Source organism: Patella vulgata, chromosome 3 (assembly GCF_932274485.2).
Source record: "Patella vulgata chromosome 3, xgPatVulg1.2, whole genome shotgun sequence".
NCBI classification, from domain to species: domain Eukaryota; kingdom Metazoa; phylum Mollusca; class Gastropoda; family Patellidae; genus Patella; species Patella vulgata.
The window spans coordinates 54,503,273-54,526,655 of record NC_065881.2 but is presented as its reverse complement, the minus strand read 5'-3'; the positions used below and the strand labels follow the sequence as shown (position 1 = coordinate 54,526,655).

General features: G+C 36.1%; 2 protein-coding genes across 6 annotated transcripts in view; one reads left to right on the top strand and one right to left on the bottom strand.

Annotated features, from left to right (window-relative positions):
* Nucleotides 1-664: 664 nt before the first annotated feature.
* Nucleotides 665-22,149, bottom strand: LOC126814523 (interferon regulatory factor 4). Of its 5 annotated transcripts, none has more exons than XM_050539705.2 (11): nt 22,017-22,149; nt 10,743-10,937; nt 10,049-10,232; nt 9,698-9,798; nt 7,570-7,624; nt 7,113-7,247; nt 5,666-5,800; nt 4,985-5,109; nt 3,360-3,520; nt 1,898-2,153; nt 665-861 (listed from the first exon to the last, which is right to left on the bottom strand). In XM_050539705.2, exons 2-11 carry the CDS (start codon nt 10,920-10,922, stop codon nt 754-756), a joined length of 1,440 nt encoding a protein of 479 aa, XP_050395662.1. In that variant the 5' UTR covers nt 10,923-10,937; nt 22,017-22,149; the 3' UTR covers nt 665-753. The 5 variants fall into 5 exon arrangements, with proteins under 5 accessions (XP_050395662.1, XP_050395660.1, XP_050395658.1 ...); XM_050539703.2 differs by lacking the exon at nt 22,017-22,149 and adding an exon at nt 19,986-20,130 and having other exon boundaries at nt 9,698-9,786; XM_050539701.2 differs by lacking the exon at nt 22,017-22,149 and adding an exon at nt 19,986-20,129.
* LOC126814524 (probable tubulin polyglutamylase TTLL9) overlaps nt 2,443-23,383 on the top strand; it is a 45,353-nt gene continuing 24,412 nt past the window's right edge. Inside the window, exon 1 of the mRNA XM_050539708.2 lies at nt 2,443-2,725. Within this exon, the coding sequence (XP_050395665.1) occupies nt 2,654-2,725 (72 nt within the window). The 5' untranslated portion in view covers nt 2,443-2,653. The remainder of the gene's footprint in view (nt 2,726-23,383) is intronic.

Genomic DNA, 23,383 nt, shown 5'->3' with positions numbered 1-23,383 from the left:
AAATTTCATACTCCACATATACATTTTTAAAAATACTTCGGAGGAAAACAAATTTATTCTAAAATCGAGTGATGATCCTTTAGACATGAAACAGTCAATTTTATATAAATAAAGATGGTCACTCAAAATTCTGAAACTGTATGTATTATTTAATTGATGAATCAAAATGAAATATATTTACAACAAAATAGTTGATAAATTAAAACCCCATCAATAAACCGTTATTGTGAAATATATCGATCTTTAAGGGGCATTTAGTAACTGGATAGAGCAATAAACTATAACACATACTTATGGAAGAACAATTACTGATTTATTTAGGTGACGTTTCGAAGAGTATTCTCTCAACGTACTTGCTTGAAAACGTCGAGAGAATACTCTTCGAAACTCTTCGAAACGTCGCCTAAATAAATCAGTAATTGTTCTTCCATAAGTATGTGTTATAGTTTAGTGAAATATATCCAATAAAGAACATTATGAAAACACTATTGGTAAATATAATTCTGAAAAATATTACATTTCTGTAAAATTATGTGTACATCAATTATAATCATAAGCAATATTTTATGAAGCTTATTAAAACGAATAATTCCCAATAACAACTACAAACTTGTCTGCAAGAAACATCCCGTTGTGTTTTATTCATTGCACTTGTAACCCCCCCCCCCCCCCGAAGTATGCAAATATATAAAGTCCAAATTAGCACAGACTAAATGAATATTGATACAGTGACAGTATGTAGATAAACAAGTTTCAGTCTTGGATTGTTTTAGAAATATCTTTATATATCTTGATGTAGCGGTCCACTTCATCAGAATCAGATATTTGCAATGGAGGTGATAATAGCTCTCTGCCTGCAATCTGTAAATATAAACATGGTTAGTCAAGTTTTCTAATAAAATATCCAGTATAATATGCCCAAATCGATTTGTTAACACGTATTTAGCCACGTATATCTAATGTACACTGCAATTTATTCTGTTTTAACATGGATGGGAAATCTTCATTTTTCGTTGAATAAGCAGATTGTTTTCCCTCTAGTAGATCGGGTGAAGGGTAACCGTGCAATAACTAGACATGTTCAATGTTATTGCACATTTTTGCTAGTTTACACTAGTTTTGGTAGAAATCATATAGAGATGTGGGTTGGGTTTTCTGTGCAATAACAATAAGCATGTTGAAAGTGATTTATAGTACGCTTCATTCGTTAACAGGTTTAACCCCTCGCCCTCTGGTTAAACCTGTTAACTCCTGAAAGCCGTGCTATAAATATAACTTAGATTATATATTTATGAACCGCAAGCTTAAGACTTGCGCTGGCACTGGCACTGGCACCCGCCACACTCATTTTTAAATGGAAGGTGCCCGATTATGTTATGTAAAACGCCCACATTTTGGAATAGACGGACGAAAAACGTGAAAGATCGACATGGTTCGGCCTCTCAATGAAGCGATAACTACAGAACGGAAAATCACAGAAGATAGTGTTCGTCCCATCATAAACCCAATGCTTCACATTGAAATATATCCGTTAAAAACTGTAGCTTCTATCGCCATAACAGGATTTTCGGATAAGGGTACATAGTTGCGTAACGGAGGGTACGATGGACACCACAATCGAATTCATCCAAGATATTTTGGTCCTTAACACACTTTCCAAGTTTCCTCTAAATCGGAGAAATTGTTTTGGTCTCTAGAGGGCCACAAGCGTTAAAGGTTCTAAACCTCTTTGATTTTAGATTTAAAAAATGCAGTTTTGAATAAGGTAAACAGATACCCCCCTCGCAACATAAATCAACATTAATTCAATTAAATCGATAAACTTATTTTTAAGATATTCAGCCAATAAAAATTTAAAGGCAGTAAATAATGAGAATTTGAAAAAAGATGTATTTACCTTAGACAAGTCGTAGATGGCTTTGGGGTGATAAATTGTTGCGGATATAAGAAGGTTTTGGTAGGGTTCTAATGAATTAGTCCAATTTTGCCCAAAACCAAGTAGAATTTGGGCGGAGGGTTTTGAACCTTGTCCCCCAGCATAGTTTTCTAAAGCTTTTTTGAATTGTGCGTAATCGAATATTTTACAGCTAGACGAATCTCGGTTTATTTTTATTGGTCTGTTACTATCGGGACTAGCCACGAACACCACAACTCTGAAATATATAGTGAAGCATTAAAGAAACGCCCGCCACAACTAAATGACAGTATAATTGATATCCATACCATGCAGCTTTCACAGTTAAACATACATTATGCAAGAGCTAAATCTGCCTATTTCAGGTCTTTCTTTAGGCCCGAAATGTTATCTAAATTATTAATTAGACATTAATTAACCTATCCAGGCCATAATCAACTCTAGATGGCAGTGCTAGCCTGCGATCTTTAGTGGATTGTAGGCCGATTTACTGCATAACTTTCCTTCTCGATTAAACGATTAAGTGGATAATCGAGACTATGCTGTTTATCGTACTGACTTTAGTAATGATGACCGAGGCTTATGGGAATTTCAGTCGCTTAGTTCTCGGTTCATAGTGGATCAATTTGAATGAAATTTTCACCAAATTGCCTTTACATTATCTAGTTTTTAACTATTATAGTGAGAACTGCCAACTCGTTACCGGATCTCCCATAATGTATCTTTAAGAATCTGGTTATGGTATTGATTACTAAATCCATTATTTCTCTTTTCAGCTTTGACTTTTACCCAAGTACTTTTGAATTGCCAGTAAGTAGTGATAACTGCCAACTCGTTACCGAATCTCCCATAATGTATCTTTAACATGATGGAGGAATGGAATCAAGATTACAGAAAAATATTTCAGCTCGCTTTCTGAGCATACCAAGAAATGTATTTAATGTGGGAATGAATGTATTTATAATGATGGCAACATTAAATCCGATATTACACCGCCCAGTGCGTCCAGCTTACCACCGATTTCAATACAGATGACTTTGTCATATCGATACCGTTTAGCATTCTAAACGCCTAAATCTTAATATCAGTTGTCAAAACCGTTGGATTAGTTGGAACAATTTGTCGTTTTTGCAACAGAGCCGTTCGGCAGTCCTGTATCAGTTGCACCAAAACCGTTTCCCATCTATTGGAATCGAAATCATATACTGTCGTTATTGTTGCAGAACCGTCCGGTATTTTGTGTACTATCGCGGCTGAGAAGGTTTGGTTAACATGGCTATTGAGAGCTTTCGGTATTCTTGACCACAAAAGATATCGAAACCCTTCCGCATTCTTACTTATATACTGTTGGTACTAAATTTTTACCCATTACTGAAAGCTGTGTACATTCGGGTTGTCCACCGACATGATCGGACAGTATGGTACGATTAAGTAATTCCATTACCTGCATTTTCTAATTGCATAGATATCGCCGTCTCTACATTCCAGTGTGAGTCCCCTATCTAGACAGCTCAGTAATTTTTCGGTATATCGCCGCTGCTCGGGATTGTCGGTTAGTTCACACAATGGAAATTCGATTGGTTGAGCTAAACCTGAACCATACATCTGTAAGATATATACAAATTCTAGTAAAACAAAGAGCTCACCCAAACCTCGTCAAGACAAGAAAATAGGGGGGGGGGGGGCTATCATTCTAGGACTTCAGGGACCGCCTATAGGCCCTGCAAGCTGAAGGGTGTTTCTGGTTAATAAATTATTAACTCGGCGATGAATTTAAAGTTTCCATAAGCGTACCGAGAAATGGGGTTTAACATTCACTCGACATATTGCGGGACTAACATATTGTTCAGTTTTATTTCAATAATTCGCTTGTCCGTATGGGTGTCGTCACTTAACCCAGGGATCAGTAAAGAGCATAACAGGATTTTTCTTCTTGTGAAAGTCTACGTTCGTACTTAAAATAAAATTACACAACCGAGCGATTAGATAATAATTCAATATGCTCCAATTCTGGCTTAAAGTCAGCATTTATCGGCTCTTTCAAAAAGAGTCTCCCTATAGATCACTTCTATGTTAAAATCAGACCTCTTTCAGTTACGCCATTGTATCTAACTGATAGTTACTTGCATGTGATAACCTGGAGAAGGCAGTACTTGCAGCCAAATTATTGACCCCTCCCCCACTCTGCCGGGCCCTGAATACAATATAACTCGATTATTTTCAGCTTTCGGAAGATGTGCTATAATATAGACCCTAACCCAACCCGTCCTTAACTTAAATTTCCCAGTCTTCGGGATATACATGTAAACAAGGTCTTGTGATCTCCTAGTTAGGCCCACAAGCAGCTGCTCTGAAACACAGGACACGTTTATAATGAAAACGCCACATTGAACTTTGTCCCACGATGTAAAGTTAAAATGTGAATAGAAAGATAACTATTCGAAATTTAAGATGCAATTTTTTTGTTTTTCATTTGGCTCATTCATTCAATTATATTCTTTTAAACTACCATAAACTGAACTTGATAGGGTGTCTCCTTAGTAACGAACAGTCATTATAATCAAGTTTTTAATAAATTCATTAAGAAGTTTGTCCTGGATCCTATATCGTGTTCGAAAGCTTAAAATGTTAAAACGTGCCCAGAAAGATAAGTCTACAAAAACGCGTTCGAAATTCCATAGGATTCTTGCATATTCCCTTATGAACAATCCCTCCAAGTTCTAAATAAAATAATTCAAGAATGGTGCCCTGTATTGCGCTCGCGTGCTTTTATAAGTTTGAAAGTAATCCGTTAAATAACCCCACGGAACACTCTGAGCTGTAGAATGTTCGCAAATGAACAAATGAGCAATTGCTGTAAATTTGAAAACAATACAGAGAACTTCAAGCTGTAGAATCGTTACAAGTGATTATCAACCGACGCAGGACCGACGGACGACATCAACTATGGGGTATAATATAACGGATAGTTTTCTCTGAATACTTCAAATGATATATTACACTTAAAAACCATCAAATAACAATTGCCTTCAGATCTTCGAAAATTAATAGAACTTATTAGATACCTACCTGATTTGGATCAACAAAGGCACTGGGCCCTTGTCCATAATAAAGACGAAGTCCATGTGGGTTTGTAACATGATACTGGGCAACTACTTTTTGACGAAACTGTATCCTTACCAAGATTTCGTGGTCTGTAAATGAAAGAATGGGAATGACATTTAACGTTTAAACATAGTATTCATGACATATTGAAACTGACATGTGGTAGTTTTTGACAGACGGAAAGAGGATTGGGGAGAATTTTTCTCGGGACAGCGAGTATTGACCAGTTACATTTTACTTTTACGTTTCACTGTCGCTATATTATACACATAATAAATCAAATATTTAATAAAATAGAATATTAATTTCCTTATTAAATATCCGTGTGGAGTTTGATATCAAAAATTATTGTGTTGTTTTTGTGTCTAATAATCATGGTGAAAGTTGATATTAGACGGGGGCCCTCAGACACAGATATCAACGATAACGTAAAAATAAATATTATCACTTTTAATGGCGTTCTAAACGAAAGGAAGTTAAATTGATGTGGTGGTTTAAAGTTGAAACATCTCGAGTCTCGGTAACCGTCCTACGTCGCTATACCAGACGACCACACAAGCCTGCGTGGTCTATATGACAATTCTTTAAAAACACATACCAATCTAAGTATTTATATTATACTAAATATATATTTAAATCATTTACCTTGTGGTTCTCGTATCTGCTGTATGTTTATTTTTGGTGGTAAGTTGTATATTCGTTGACCTCTTGGGGCACCTGTTGTAATATCTGTTGGATATGGTTTCTCATCAATCATCAACCTACCATCTGAATAACATACTAATGTATGGTATATGCTCTTTGAGATTCATATATTGTATAAACAGACAGTCTTTACAAAAAGAATTACCCGAAATATATAAAATATGTAATAGAGACGAAGGGACATGAAATAAATGAAAATGTGGGTTTAACGCCCTTCTTTTTTGCACCAACCAGGATAATGTAGACGGACATACGCAATGATCTGTGCTGTAATGCCCCCGTCAGACCCGGGTGGCGTCCTTATTGCACTGCTGCGACCGACCGGCGACCAGAAAATGCGCAAGTTCGCCGGCAAACGTTAACACAACGCGAGAAAACGTCCCAAAAAATTACAAACTTGAAAAAAAGCCGTGTTTGCACAACTCTCCTGGTCAGATCGCAGAACCCCGCGTTTGTTTTGAACATGCTCAAAATAAACGTCGTCACTCGGCGATTATTATATAGTGACCACGGAGACCACAGCACGATATCTGGCGTTCCCACCACGCTTTTACCACGCTTATGGCGATCTTGACGCGCTCCAAGACCATTTTCCGTCGCCTTAGCAGCGTAGTAAGGACGCCACCCCTGTCTGATCGGGGTATAAGGAACATTTGCTCGTACAATTGCGCTGCTTTTACGTCAAAATGGTTCTTTGACGTGCGTGCCAATGTGTACACGGTACCTCCGTTTTTCTTCCCATTCGAATGACTAGACACCCCGACCTGCCCAGAGGGAACCATGCTGTATAGATTCTTGTCCACCGGAATCGAACACTGTAATCGAACCCGGGACCTTAGTTAGCCAATCGCGTACGCGCGGAGCCATCGTGGCTAAGTGAGTAAGACGCTGGTTCGATCTCGGGATTTCCAGTGTGGTTCCCGTTGTCATTGGTACAGGACGGAGTGACTGACAAGGACAGCTGTCTAGTCGTTCTGATGGGACGAAAAATCGAGGAGCACGTAAAAGATCATTGACGGCTGGAATCCGATATAAGAGTAGGCTGTAGCGCCTCTGTCCAGGCAAAATTTCCCTCACAGTACACTGTACATAATATGGCGTATGCCTGTCTTCATTAGCCCAGTCGGAGCAGAACAGTATTTGGTCTTCGAAGAAATTATTAGTTAGAAGAAATTCGCCCGTGTATCTGTTATCACTCGTCACTTCAGTCAGTTATATAGAAGATTAACTCGTGTTTTCCTTTTGCGTTCGTCACTTCCGTTTGTTGAAACCTTCATTATTCATCTATCGTAGCAATAATCTCTGTGATAAAATTATATTTGGAACGGGTGTAACTTTCCTAATAAACGGAACGAATAAAACACCTGACTTGAATTAGATTGTTTACCTGTCGTGTCCATATCCTCTTCTTGACTAACAGTCTGTGGGAGCACACTAGATCTCTGACGTGAACTACCAACAAGCTGACATACATCTATATCACCAAGATCTGATGTCAAGGCAATAGGCACTTTAATTTCTTCTGCAAAATGCCAAAATAACAAACATAAATAAAAATGTGAAAAATCCTAACAAATGGGCATACTTTGTTTGAAATTGTCAGAAATCGATAATTAGTCTATTACTGGGTTATGAAGAGTATTAACTCATAAATTGCTTTAAAAAAAAGAGAAAAAAAAAAGAATTCCTTGGTTCGCTAATGTTTAAATTGGTCATAGAACGGATAATAACTAAAAAGCACCCACAGGAATTTTTTGACCGGTGCATAAAATCCACGTTACTATACATTTCAATGTTCTCGTATAAAAAATTACTAAATCAGAATTATTTCATATCAATATTACCTTGATCGGTAAAGTTTATATCTCTCACAGTTTCTGGTATACACGATGGATTATACTGAAAACAAAAACAGAAGCATGACTATTCAAAGTCACAGGACGCTATAATAAAACTCCTGAAAAACATGCGACTGTTTGATTGGTATCCCAACCAAGCTACTTTGTAACCTATATTTTGTTATCTTAATTTTCTAAACTAACATCAAAATATCCCTTTTCAGTCCTCATTTTCTATAATTCAAATATGGAAAGTTTTATTAGACTTCTGTTATGTTTTCCCGTTAAAGCCCCAATATACCAGCATAAAGGTAGGGCGCGCCACCATAAATAAATATATCTCCAAATATCTCGACAATATATATATTATATATATCAAGCCTTAAAGATGGGTTCCCAGAAAACTATTTATCGGGTGGTTATTTCCAATAAAAGTATGGTAATTTTGGTATACATGTATATGGAAAGTAGAGATATCCAATCTTACTAGAAAAATACTGGATTCCCCGAAAAACACTCATGGAGCGTATACAGGACAAAAATGTAAGGGTTCCCCTAATCAACAGCCCGACGATTAGGAATTTCTGCATGCGTGATGTCAAAGGTCACACGCGAACATTGAGCGCGTGATGTACAAGTTGATAAATTTTATGAAGAGTTAGACGTACAACACTTTCTGAGATAAAAATGACGGAAAAAGACGCGGTTAGTGTATAATCCGAGAATTTAATTAGGATTCGATATTTGTAATAAATAGTAAGCGATTAAAGACAACATCGTCTTATGTATGCAATGAATTCTCCTCTGACTTCTAAGCGAGGTAAGTTCCGTGACGTAAAATGACCTGGTTTGATCGAATTTTTATAGCAGGACATTCCTTCGCAATTACAATGTTTGAGAAGGATTTGAAGCAAAATTATGACAAATTAATTAGTTTGAATATGTTTTTACTCCATATATACCATTAAATCACCCATTTTGTACGCGGGAACCCATCTTTAAATCAGTTTAGCACATTTATAGTCACTTAATAAACGGTCATGTTGTACTTCATAAGCTATGACCCTTTAACCATCAATATATAGTAGACTGAAAATGGTTCCGAGCGTCGTCCATAACATCCGGGCAATTCTGAGTAAAAATAAGTCTCGCTTAACCAGTCTACCGACCATTCTCCGTCTGATTGACAGGCCGGAATAATCAAGATTACTTTTTACGAAACATAACAGAAAGCTGGAACAAGAAATTGAAATTAGAAACACGCACGTTAGGCAACTCAACAATTATTTTAAGAACCTTTTAAAAGTAAAATGAAACTACTGCTAGTATCATGTTCTTGCCTAATCCGAGTGTTTCAGAGATATTATTTGTACTAAGCCAAAAGATGTCGCTCCTAACGGAATAGTTAATGATAAAGCAGTTTAAAAAATAAAACGAACGTAATTTCTAAATCTGCTGTAATAACCAAAAAGCTAAATATTACTGCTATTCAGAATCGTCAACAATAGATTGTTTTACGGCTGTAATAGTTGATAGATGTGTAGAGAATTTCACGTGCGATGGCTATTTATAGACTCATAGACTCTTGTGCTGAGTGTTATCCACCGCGCGACTAGCCAGAAATCATTTCGAGACAAGCCACTGAGGCGTGCACATTCGCCGTGTCGAGTTAACTTTCAGTAGGGAAAATTTGGGTTGCATGGGGCAGCCTAATAAAGGGAAAATTTAATACAGAGTTTATTACAATACACAATAAAAAAAACTTTTATTAAAAAGAACATTTTAAATAAAAATCGTTCAAATAGACCAATTCTAAATTAAGTTAGGACCCTTTAAAGTTGGATTCTGTTGATTTCATATAACGCTATCTTTATGCATTTTAGACAAGTTTTAATATACTATATTTTTGATTTTTGAGATATAAATGGACGACCTGACGTTTAATGATTTCCTTAATATAATAGTGTTGAGTGACAATGACAAAGTCAAAATTTGTTCATATCTAACAGTTTTAACTAGATAGTAAAATTTGGATAGTGCAGTAATTGAATTAGTGTTAAGGGGGGAAGGAGATATGCCTAATTATTCTACAACCTTGATGATATACATTATAATGAAGGTGAGGAAAACCTACCTTTGACATAGATAGATTGATTGGTCCCTCTGGAATTCTTTGATAGCTTGGTTCTCTCTTTATACAAGGCGTTTTACCATTGGTTCGGTCTGGAATACACTCTACAAGATTAATATTTTTTTCTTTTTATGAAAAATGTTTATACATTATGAGAATTGACATGTTAACCTATATCCAGCTTTGTTTTCCAGTGATAGTGGTGTTTTCTTGGCTTTTCCGGTGTAATATTAACAGGACTATAAGACAAAATAAACAATCAGAGGGGATTCTATTTAATTAAATTTTGGCTCCGTTACCAGGATTAGTAACATAGTCTACGATTTTATCACTACGGCCGCTATAAATACTTACTACTTTTAGTTGTTTGTAGAAATCTGTAAACTCTGTAGGGTTCTTCTCCATCTAACTGACTTAACTGTTTGACTTCCTCGATATCCGGTAATTTGTTTAAAGCACATCGAAATCTAGTTTTCCATACAGGCCAATCATCTTTGTCAACGCCTGCTTGGTGTCTACCGGTATGCATAGCCCATTCCTTTAATAGAAACGTGGACAAATACAACAAAGATGTAAATCCTTTCATTTTTTTCGCAGAAGATATGGGCTGTCAGACTAGAGGACTAACAATTCTTACCCCCTTCGGACTGGCGATTGTCAATCAAGAATGACAATCATTGAAGATCAAGGATTACGGTTGGCTAGGTCGGATAACTTTCCTTCACAAAAAACTGAAGTACAATATCTCTTACTTTAAATATCGGAAATAATTGAAATTCTGTGGGTTACCTCGCTTCACTATTGTAACATTCAATTGAAACAACAGTCTGCACCCAGAGATCTATCTATTTCAAAACAAGTAATTTGCTATTGCAATATTCTACGTTGAACAGGCAAGGCGGTGGCAAAATATTATTACACGAGAGTGTGAAGGTACCAAAAGACGGATAGTGATATCCACATAAACTGCTATACCCCCCCCCCCCCCCACCAAACACATTTTAACAAAAGTTTATTTTGAAATTGAGTATACGATGAAGGGCGTTACCTTGAAAATTAAAGAGTTCTGTTCTGACCAATCTTGTTTCCCGCCATGTTTCCATGGTACCCGGAACATTCCCTCTGATTTATTAACCCACATCAATCCTGGAAACTTCTGACTGTCAACTTTTGATATCAGCCAAGGACGCAGTCGTTGACGGCCATGGTATTCAGTATTCCCTTGCATGTTTCCAGGAAAAAACTGTAATAATAAAAATATCCTGTAATTAAAAGTTGGCTATATCCTAGGATGTCAAAACTCACCTGAAGTTGTTAATGTTATGAATACGCGCTTTTGACATATAAACGAACATTCTGGCCATATTTCAAACATGAATGAAGAGTCATTAAAAAACAATCTTGTTTGAAAATAGTGTGTCTATTTTAATTCTTAAAATATGTATTTCAAACTGAAAACTGTTCAACCCCAATGAAAACACAGTTTCACAAGATTGAAAATTAGTAAACATTTCAATAGCTCACTTCATCCGAAAGCTCTGGAGTAAAATGGACCAATGTATAAAACTCACCCAAATATATAAGCAATTTTCTTTTGTTTATATATTTTTTTTTTTTAAAAGTGAATACGGGGGTTTTGGTTATTACAAAAATATAGGCTACGCGTGTATATATAGTATTCATAGTCTATTTATATCCCATCGCCTCAATAGTAATGCCAAACGCGCAAAACATTAATAGCAGATTATCATTCATATCAATTTACATTGTTTAGTAAGCGCACGACCCGATTAAGGGATTGGCTAAAATTAGAATTTTCGGAGAAAACAAATTTTCTTGTATGCACTCATAATATGCCTCACTTTATGGTTATTGAAAAGAAACGGGGAAGTTATAAAGCACACTATACACTGTTAAAATTATATGTATATTTACAGTAGTAAAAATACAGTGCAGGATTTGTCAAATCACATGGTTTGTTAGCTTACATTTAAAACGATGTCGATGCATATGAATACAAGGCTTATGTAAAATTACATCAAATTTAATGTAGTAATACAACCATATGTTAGTTTACATTATATGAGCTGTATATTAACAGAAATGCCTTTTGAAATATTATTTTTACAGAAAATTGTAAATTTACTGTCAAATAGTGGTCACATCGATTATTCCCCCTTTGACCACATATCGAATTTTGTGCAAAATATTGACTGTTCTGTCAGTCACTTTAGTCCATTTTAGAGAAATAGGTTATTCAAAATCCGAATGCACCGAACTGGCTGATAAAGACATGCATATGCAATACATTGAGTTGTATGGGACATTTTGCTTGGACGGTGTCATGCCACCTACTCTTCCATTGTAAGGAGCAGAACAGTAGCACATTAAAGCCAATTTCATTTAATTTCTTTATTGTTTGCGATATCACCTCGGTGGAAGCGGACGTAAAATACAACTAACTCACACAATTTCTTTACAATATCGAATGTTGTGTTACGTGCTCGGCTGAAAGTTCCGCAAAACTTCCTGTGTTCGCCAGGATAGAACCTAGGACTAATTAGCCAAGCGGGGACAAACACATTCCTTTTAGTAATGTTACCTTGGCAAATTACATAATATATAATTCTACAATAGTTATGAGGTATTAATACATAAACTCTGTCAAAATACACAATATTCTTTTGTATTAAATGTTATTGTACAAATTTATGTAAATTAACATCAAGATAAGTTTACATGTACTCCATTTACAGATATGTAAATTTACCTTGGATGTATAATAACTAGAGGTAAAGTTACATTACAGATTGTGAAATAACATGAAATGTTAAAATACAGTTATAATGATGGCAATATTTCTGCCAGTTAAAAAAGGGTAAAAATACATAATACTGTATAATAATTTTAACAGTGTATCTTTGTGTGATAATTAAAATGTCGATTTGGTGATTTTTAGTCATGCACAACCCTCTACATTAAATATTTTACGTCATACGATTTTGAAGAAAACTGATTTGTTGATTAACAACATTTTTCATTCCCCGCTTGTACATGACAAGGAGTAGGGTTGCCTGTGGACCTATTATTGAAATAAAATTGAATCATATTATGTTCGTCTTGAAATGACCTAGTTTGTGTCGAATGGACTTTAAATCCCATTTCTCCCCCTTTCTCTCGACCAACAACACTATATATTACAATACATGTTATTACACACATACCGCGCGATATTTATAATTAAAACGACCACCACCTTCAACGACTATCCGCCTTTGATCACATATCCCTCTTTGAGGAATATCATCTCTGGTTTGGAAGCCAATCCAAAAGTGAACGTTACTGAGTTTAAAGAAGTGGGCAGGAGAATTATGGAAAAAATGGTAGGACAACAAGTCTTCTCTTACTCATTCAAGCGTAAAGATCGTGCCGTTACAATGGCTTCTACTGCCAGCTTGAAAATAGACGAAGATAGATCTATTAATCCAATTGCATTATTCCAACGCCTTCTTGTAGTATCGCAGACTGGTGAAGTGTCACTTAGTGGTGCCATGGAGTACGAACTTTGTCCGTTCCCTACTTCTTTGTTTGAAAGAAAAACGTGATGAGGGCGCCCGACAAACCAGCACTGTTGCAAGCCCTCGCAAAGTCTATTCACAATGAAGAAGTTGAAGACAACAAAGCCATTTTAGATTATATACCAAGCACTGACTGGTATGTTATGGACGGTGGTTCATTACTGCACCGTATCAAATGGACACCAGATAGTTCTTATGGTTCAATAATAAAGTCGTATGTGAAACTCTTGGATAAGTATGGTCTAGATAAAACAACGATCGTCTTTGATGGCTACGTCAGTGGACCAACGACCAAATATTGTACACAAGAACGGCGGCATCCCTGTAAAGCTAATAAAGTACACTTTACTATCGATAGCATATTTCACGGAAAAAAGGAAGAATTTCTGTCTAATTCGTCCAACAAACAGTTCTTCATTACGATTTTAGGAACAGAGATTAAGAAAGCTGGAGGGCAAGTTGTCCATGCTAATGGAGATGCAGACCTAGACATTGTACTGGAGGCAGTGAACACGGCGCTGATACATTCCACAACTGTGATTGGTGAGGACACTGATCTCCTAGTTCTACTGTTGTACCACTTAAAAGACCCAGTAGAGTCAGAAAAACTATACTTTCGGACGGACAAAGAAGCAAAAAACATTAAGGTTTATGATATAGCATTGGTAAGACAAATCCTGGGAGAACGTGTTTGTAAGCGACTACTGTTTCTACACGCTTTTACAGGGTGTGACACAACATCAAGGATTTTCGGAATTGGGAAGTCGACGGCGTTCTCCAAACTTATGAAATCCACTAAACTAGGAAAATCTGCGGATTTGTTCACTACTAGTGGCAAGAATGTGGAGGAAATTTCGAAAGCTGACTGTGAAGCAATGCTCACGTTATTCAACAGCAAAGAAGAAAGTTTAGCGAAATTACGCCATAATCAGCTGACAAGCAAGGTCTTCTCGTCGAAAAACGTTGTCACGCCTGAACGGTTGCCCCCGACTGCGTCTGCGACGATATTTCACAGCTTGAGAACATATCACCAAATAATGACTTGGAAGGCTGTATCTGGTGATATGGTGGTGACTGATTGGGGATGGAACATGTCTAATGATAAACTCGTACTTTTACCAATCATGACTGATCAACTTCATGCACCTGACGAATTATTGAGAATAGTTCACTGTAACTGCATCACACACTGTGCCAGTATGAGATGTGGGTGACGACGATACGGACTCTCCTGCACTAGCGCATGTGGTTCGTGTCAAACGGACAGTTGTGATAATAGCATTAAACCCGATATTAATGCAGATGGAGAGGATAATGATGCACTACCTGACATTCCATAGTGTATAATTTAAATAAATGAAATGGGGTTTAACCTCCTACTGTTTTTCTACGACTGGGCTAAGGAAGACCGGTATGATTTAAATAAGACACTTAATATATAAAGTGTGATAGTACCTCCATTTATTCTTACTTTAATTTATTAAAATCCATTTCTATTCAATTTGTTTATTTTCTGACTCGAAATTGCGTTATGACGTCACTTTATATTTAATTACTTCCTTTTCTGACTCGATATTGCGTTATGACGCCACTATGACGTCATAGCAACAATTTGACCCCATCATCTGATTCAGTGGTATCACTTTTATATTAACTCATAGTACATTTATATGGTCTAAAACGCTTCCTTTCCGAGATATTTAGCATTTTAAGCCATTTCACGTCGTCGTCCGCCATCTTGGATTGATTATCGATTTTCGCATAGACCCGCAAATCCGATTTTGGAAGATTTTTGGTTTTTTGATAAGCAAGTACCCTAGATACAAAAACAGTTGAATCCAGCTTTCTGCAAATTTATTCCAGGTCCTAGTGGGTCTGTTCCATAGATTTACTGGTCTAAATGTAAAAAAACTAAAGGCCCTGTTCTTGTCCCATAGCATAACTCTGTAATGCTTCTCATATCACCATACATTATAATTTTTATTTCTTATATTATTGTTTCGTGCTACCACAAACTGGTGTGGAATGAAAATAATCCTTCTTATTTAAAGTTATTAAATATTATTATTTCGACAAATTGTATATTTTCGTTTGAAACTTAATTAAATTTTTATTGATGCTAATGCCTGTCTGGCGGATATCCTGGAGTTAGATGAAACCATTAAATAAACCAAATAATGTAACCAAGTCATATTTTATTAATTGAGATGTGCGATATCCATTCATGCATTCTTTTAATTCATAGAAAAAAAATGATAAAACAGGATCCGATTCAAATTTGAAAATGTGTTCATGTTATTACATGAATCACGCCAATAAATCATTAAGATATTTCTATAGTGGGTTGAATAAACCAATGTGTCAATTTTGTTTTAAATGTCTTTTAATATTTCAAAATCGAAATAGTTTGATATCGTGACTTTCATAATACATATTAATTCAATACAAAAGGTGCGCATCACACAATCAGATCATCGTCAGATGTTAATAATAGCTTTAAAAATTCGAGTTCTTGCCGATTGAAACTGATGAAATTAACAAGGACAGAAGGTAGAGTTTGGTGTCCATTGATTCAGTATTTTACATCTATTAAAATAGATAAAGAACTTGAACTTTTCATATTTTTTATTTTATTTATTCGCTGATAATGACTCTTTAAATTAAATATAGTATAGTCGTTGTTTGTTTTTTGGTATCTTTACAGCGGAGGAAAGGTTTACACCTCGGTGAAAATGTTTACACCGCGGAGCAAAGGTTTACACGGAGAAAAGGTTTACACCACGGAGAAAAGGTTTATATCGCGTAGAAAAGGTTTACACCGCGCAGAAAAGTTTTCTCCAGTGGAAATGTTTTTCGGATTCACTGCGATTTCTCATATGTGGTAAATTTCAAGAAAAATGTATAAATCAAGGTATGGCACTAAAAGGCCATAGTAGTTTTCAAGGTTTTATTATTGTGCATCGATATAGTTATATCATTATCACGGTTCTGGCTTTGTATGTTAACTTAAGACACAGCAGTCCCATTTTATCTGCTTCAAGGGTCTATATATTAAATTGTGCTGGTGAATATCCGGTTTTATGTAAACATGTAAACATAAGTTACGTTCATGTGGATAACGTTAAGCGGGTAAAAAATAAAAATATAGCCCACAGATCAGTATGGTGAGATTTAAAAGGCGTAACACCCCCGTTACAAGGTTTCATGTCAGAAAGTGTACATAATTATCAAAGGAGCATTATTTCCACTGGAGAAAACTTTTCTCCGCGGTGTAAACCTTTTCTCCGCGATATAATATTTTAAAAATAGAAAATTTCATTCAAATTACTTTATTTTGAGCGACGTTATCAATAGTTGTAGTTTTGACAGGATCTGTGCATAGATCGTACTCACCGTACTGGCCACTCGAGTCTTAGCCTCGCTTCTCCGTTTTAAAATTAAATCATTAAACAGTGTCGATGAAGGGATCTGTCCTGGTGGGTATTTGGACTATTTGACCGGCGGGGATATTTGTTCGCGAGGAGGGGGGGGGGGGCTATTTGATGGCGGTACCAGAGGGTGGTGGGGTGGTGGAGGTATTTCTCTATAAGGGTATTTGAAAGTAAGGAATTAAGTGCTATGCATTAAACTAAGAACATTAAATAAAGAGCTGTTTGGTCTTCCATAGTTTAAAAGCAGGGTTATTGTGTTCCAAAGTCCTGCGCAATCATAGCGATTATCGCTACTTTAGTTGATAATTTTCCATCGAATTTAGTCATGGTGTTGATGTAATAAATCTATACACCAAAATTTACCACTCTCAATCAATTAGAATCATCGTGTGCCAAAGCATCGATCAATGAAATTGCTTATTTCGGCTTAGCTAAGCAGGGAATGTTAATCATCGAACTCAGTCAAAGTATTCATATATCAAATGGGACAATAATTGCAGCATATTATTGGTTGACTCCCGCAGCATTAAGTCTAATACGACCAAGCAGGAGTTGGAGAAACTCTGGTTATTTCAGTTCACACCGTTCACAATATTATATTATTAACCGATGAAAGCCGCGGTGACGCTCTCTTACTAACCCCGAGGTCCAGGGTTCGTTCGCAGTGTTGCCCGAGAATGTTCATCGTTGTTTCCCCCTGCCAGTGGTACTAGACCTGGTAAGGAACATTCGTTTGGATAGGACGTGTGTTGGCGGGCACATAATAGAACCACTCATGGACAGTTACAATTCCATGAGGAGTAAGCGGAGTTACCCTCATGGCACACTGCATGACGTATGCAAACCTTCTTTAGGCCGCGTCGTTCAGAAAACCTCATTTCATTTCTATTAACCGGTGGGGCCATAATATGGTGTCTCGGAGAGTAAGGCGCGGAGTTACTAACCAATGCAGTCCCGGGTTAGATCCGCGTATGTTGGCCGAGAAATTTTATCAAGATTTTTCAGCGTTATTTCCCCTTGTCAGTGCCGCTGAACGGAGCATTGAGCAGCGTCTAGTCGTTCGGATGGGATAAAATTGACTCCGAGGTCCCTTGTTCACGTTCGCTAGTATGTATAATATAAGAAACCTAGACGGAAACACAGCTGCCGGGGCAAAATGTTCCTAACAGTACACTAATACACTTCACGACGTATGCCAGTCTTCATTAGCCCAGGTGGTGCAGAAATTCCAGATAAATCCCACTTCGTTTCATTTCATTTCCATTAACCAGTTGCTTGTGGACAAAAACATACAGATGCAATTTAATTATCAAAATGCGTAATTTCAAAATAACGTACAATAACGTAATCAAGTATTATCTAAAAAAACGTAGTAACTAACCTTCGGTTTTATTCTTCCACGATTTCAACTGTTGATTAATAACGTAATCTACAGGTATGGGTGGATTACTTGAATCACAGCTCAGACAATACCCTGATCTAGTTTTAGTTTCGGTTTCTCCGAAATTGACTCATTCAGCGAAAAGTGTCTTTTTTTAGACCGAGCTTATCAATAAACCCCTCAAATGAATGTAAAGAAGACATTGTATAAGCCCTTGACTATTTATAATATGCAAGACTAATAATATGCCTATACTTGTCAAATTACGGAAGTGGGGCCTATGTATTGAATTTAATATTCTGAATATAAAATGCAATATCAACCTAGCTTGATAGTGATCAGTTTGGTGGCTATGTAATATAATGATGTTATTTACATGACGGGTTATAATATAATATATAGGTCGTGTTTATGCACGACATATTCTTATGGTGGGGGTCTTGGGTATTCCCATTTTCTTCAGCGCCTGTTCTTTTTACATTATTTGACATTAGCCAACAGCCATTAAGCAGACTACTTTTATTTTAGCTGAGTCCCGATCGAGACATACAAATATTATTGATTCAATTAGGCCCGTCTTCGTTTAATATACAACATAATGGACACTATTCAGATTTTGAATATACAGCTAACCGGGGGCAAGGGGGGGGGGGGTCACCCCCTATAAATTGTCAGGGATCATCAATTGGAGTATTGACGTTATTAAACATTACATATATTATTGGTTATGCTCTGACATCTATCTTCCATATAGATGTACTGACTATCGTGTTGTCTTGTAGGTTTGTTCACAGTTCGCTATAGAGAACGATTTTCTGGGCAGAGCATAACCAGAGCAGAAAATTTTACTGCCCCTCCGCAGCCAGCAGACTGGCTTCGGGTCCGTGTCATGGCGATATCGATATGTGTGTGCACTCAATGCATCTCTCCCCGCTAAATATTTTATGACCCGACCTGCTGTATGACCGTGACCTATATGGTTTCCTAGAACTCTACTTTTCTGGGGCATCCGCTTTTCTGGGGAACGTTAAGAAACAATAAATCAATGTTGTTACAAGCTATTATTATATATCCTACCAAATGCATTTAAAATGTTATCAGGTATATGTACATCTATCTATATTTATAATACAACCTTGTATATTTTTAGGCCTATTATTCGAAATATATTTGCCTTGAAACTATAGGATCCTAATATCCAACATTTAAGACACAATTAACATTTTATATTCAGTACACGAGTCGTGTATCCTAAGGTTTCAGGTGCAATTTTGTAATGAACAAATAAAATCATATCCTACAACACAATGTGGAGTAATTAGTGAAGGCTGATTCCCAAACGAAAAAATAATAATTTAAAAAACGTGTAGAATGCACTGCACTAAGCTTGCGTAAATGACTGCCGTTCAATTTAAACTGTTCAGGTATTTTATCGAACATAATTGATTAGAAATTATAATATTTTTTTTCAAAAAATTGAATATAACTCTCTTTACGTACATTCATATTACATTAATATGTGCTATTAGAACCATTTTTGTCTATTTCAAAGTTCCAAAAAATAGAGCCACACTACGTCCTTTAATTAATTGTTCGTTAAGCGGTGCATTATGAGCCTTTGACGTCACCTGTCCAGTTTTCAGCTTTTATCAAAAGTGAAAAGTTTAATTTTCAAATTAAACTTGATTTACAAAATCTCCTTTATATTAGCTTATATATCCTGCTCAACTCAATAGAAATATTTTATAGAGTAGGGTGTTTCAGTGTTCTCTTTACTTTAAATTTAGGCATTTATTTAAATAAAACGCATTCTGGGCACTGGTTTTGTCTTGAAAACAACACTGAATGGAACCAGTCTTTCCCTTCTAATTTTAAGTGACATGAAACAAAAACAGACTTACGTTTTGAAATGGAAATGGATTGTAATAAGGCATCATATTGATGTATTAGGATATGTTTCTTCTATATATTCTGTAATACAGGCAAGTTGGTTGATTGAATTTGTATGATGTGAATTGGTCTCTCTTACCGGTAAATCTTCGTTGTTTCCGTTACCGTTATTCATCATAGACAAGCTCTTATTATATCGGAAGTTACTGAGTAATTCGAATTTTATTATACTAATATTAATAGATTATTTGTTAACATGTGGTTTTTATTTTTAGAACACGAGTAAATGAGTAATTGTCGGTTTGTAAAGAAGGGTTTGGGAATACTATATAAGAATATTATATTTCTATAGCCAACTCACATAGACAGACAATACGAATTCCACCATTGCAGAACATTTAAAATAGAACAGTAAATTGGCATTCCTGTCAAAGTCTGGCGAAAGGAAAAATCTGTCGGAAAACTTTGCTAAAAACAATCCCATCCCCCACTGTGAGCCTTAATATGGTAGGCAAGGATCCCCTAAAGAAATAAATGTTCTTCCATAATTTGAGGGCCCTTTTGCTTTTTTTTAGTCTTGAATAATTTACGTCGTTTTTGATGAATAATAGATTGTAAAGATTGTCACGCGCTTAAACATACATTATGGGAGATTCGATAACGAGGAAGTTCTCACTATAATAGTTTAAAACAAGATAATGTAAAGGCAATTTGTTGAAAATTTCATTCAAATTGATCCACTATGAACCAAGAACTAAGAGGTTGAAATTTCCGGCTAGCCTTGATCATCATTACTAAAGTCAGTACGATAAACAGCATAGTCTCGATTATCCATTTAATCGTTAAATCGTGAAGGAAAGTTGTGCAGTAAATCGGCTTATAATCCACTTAAGATCGCAGGCTAGCGATGCCATCTAGAGTTGATTATGGTCTGGATAGGTTAATTAATGAATTAGATAACATTTTAGGCCTAAAGAAAGGCCTGCAATAGGCAGATTTAGCTCTTGCATAATGCACGTTTAATATTTGCATAAACTAGGCACATCAGGATATAATCTGGAAAGCAACATTTACAGTCATTTCTTCAAGAGACCCCCACCGAAAGCCCGATGCAGTATATGAACCACTCACAGGGCCATACACAGGGTCCTGTAGCCCCCAGTCTGCCCCTAAAGTGGGGGATGGTAGTGTTAATGATTTTCAGTTATGACTACTTATTTAAAGGCTCCTAGAAATAAAACAAAATACAATTTGTGCATTTCATCTTGAAGTTTCTTTTCTTTTTCCGGGATTAAGCAATCGTATACTTGATATCGCAAAAAATTATCCTTAATATTGCCCGCCTTATACCCTCTTAATGTTATTTTTTTCCCCTGAAAAAATAAAATGTTATTGACCATAACTATACCACTAGACGAGGTGCGGTTGAGGTTATTTTTTTCTTTTTAGTATTAATATTTTGAGCCGGCCAAAGAATATATTATTTGCATTTCCAATTTATTTTTAAAAAACAAATGTTTAGTTGCTCTTTACAAAAGCCTTTGGCTTCAAATTTTTAAGTTTTAAAATTAAAAACAAGAATATCGCTATTTATCAAGATCCAAAAGAAATAACAATGCAAAACTGGAAAATATCCGATGAACATATCACTTAAAAAAATCAATTTTTTTTGGTGACTTGTATTACAATAACAGGAAATGAGTCATTACGAATAAAGATAGATTCCCTGTGAAAACGAAACTATTTCTCAATGACATGTGATGAAAGAACTACTATGTGTGATAAATTTAATATGCAGGAGCGGATCCAGAGGAGAGGGGGGTGGGGTGGTTCGCTCAGCTACATAATTTATTTTATAAAACAACACTTTTTATGAGAAATGTGTGACGTGTGCTTTATCCTTTATCATATGGGATGGGCATTCAAAGCTCGAGATAATGATAGACAAATGATATCAATGAAACTGGATCACAATGTTTTACACAGAGTTTACACTGGTTACCTGTTAAATATCGAATTGATTTTAAGATTGTATTACTTACCTTTAAATGTTTAAATAATTTAGCTCCTGTTTACCTCTCAGATCTTTTAGAACTTTATACACCTGACCGAACATTGCGTACATCAGATAAACTACTTTTGAAGCCCAAAACTGTTCAACTAGTCTCTTATATCATATCATATCATATCAGGTTCAGGATCTAGTAGGCCTAGGGGACTTTCTCCTGGTTGAAGCACTGTTCAACTTAAGCCGATTTCTTCGACTACACTTATCCAAGTGACTTTGCATCAATGTGGGCGGAATAATGTGGGTGGCAAGCTCACTACTCCAGTTTCGTAGCAAATTTGCTGTCGGTCATATGCGAATCAAGTCTGTTTTTGAAGGACTGTAGTGATGGGGAGTCAACCACTGATGGTGGCAGGTTGTTCCACCTATCCACAACTCTAAATGTGAAGAAGTTCTGCCGGAGACTCAGGCTGCATCTTTGCTGTACAGCTTGAATTGGTGGCCCCTGGTGACACCAGAAGTGTCCAGCTGGAATAAGTCCTGGTTGACTGAGTAGAACCCATGTGTGTGTTTATATACCTCAATAAGATCTGCTCTGATCCGTCTGTATTCTAGACTTGGAAGGTTAAGCTTCTTCAGTCTTTGCTCCGTATGTGAGTTCTTTCAGACAAGGCACATTTTTAGATGCACGTCTTAGCACACTTTCTATCAGGTTTATGGTCAGCGCTCTTTTAGTTATCAAGCACCTGTTTTATGGATAAAACTACCATTTAGTTTAAGATATTGTACATCTCTATATTCTTTTAAAAAAACAACTTAAAACACATTTATTTAATCAGGCTTTTAAATGACTCTGTATACAATCGTTAACATGTCCATAATCTTGTTGTTTATTTATGATTACATTGTCACTTTGTGAAATGCCCCTGAGCATGTTATATGAAAGGGCTGTAATAATAATAATAATGATAATTCATTATAAAATTGACGTCAAACGGGGTGTTGGAATTCTATCTTTAAAAAGCTCAGTGTGTATGTATGCCTACGTAATTTGGAGACGATAATGGCATCATGCATTGTCAACTGTCAAATTTAATAAACCTGGCAGACCCCCCCCCCCTCCTACAAAAATTCCTGGATCCGCCCCTAATATTGTAAATATTATTTTAGAGATTTTAGAATGAAGAATGTAGCAACGGTGATTAGATCAAATGAATTCTTTTCATGACAATATTCTAAATTCGGGTCAGCTATACCCCTGGTTTCATAGATATAAAACGACACAGTAAGCAACAATTTTAATACTTAATGAACAATTATGAATGCCTATTGATTCAATTGCTACATTTTTTTAAAACCTTATCCTGCCAACTTAATATGGAATTTAAACCCATGCACAGT

Bases quoted from the DNA above. Each gene is read 5' to 3' on its own strand.
- LOC126814523 (XM_050539701.2), bottom strand. From the start codon at position 20,021: ATGATGCCTTATTACAATCCATTTCCATTTCAAAAC. The intron at 9,799-10,048 runs GTAAGTATTTAT...TTAATCTTGTAG, and splicing joins TCTACAAACAACTAAAAGTA to AGTGTATTCCAGACCGAACC. The intron at 862-1,897 runs GTAAATACATCT...TTATATTTACAG, and splicing joins CCATCTACGACTTGTCTAAG to ATTGCAGGCAGAGAGCTATT.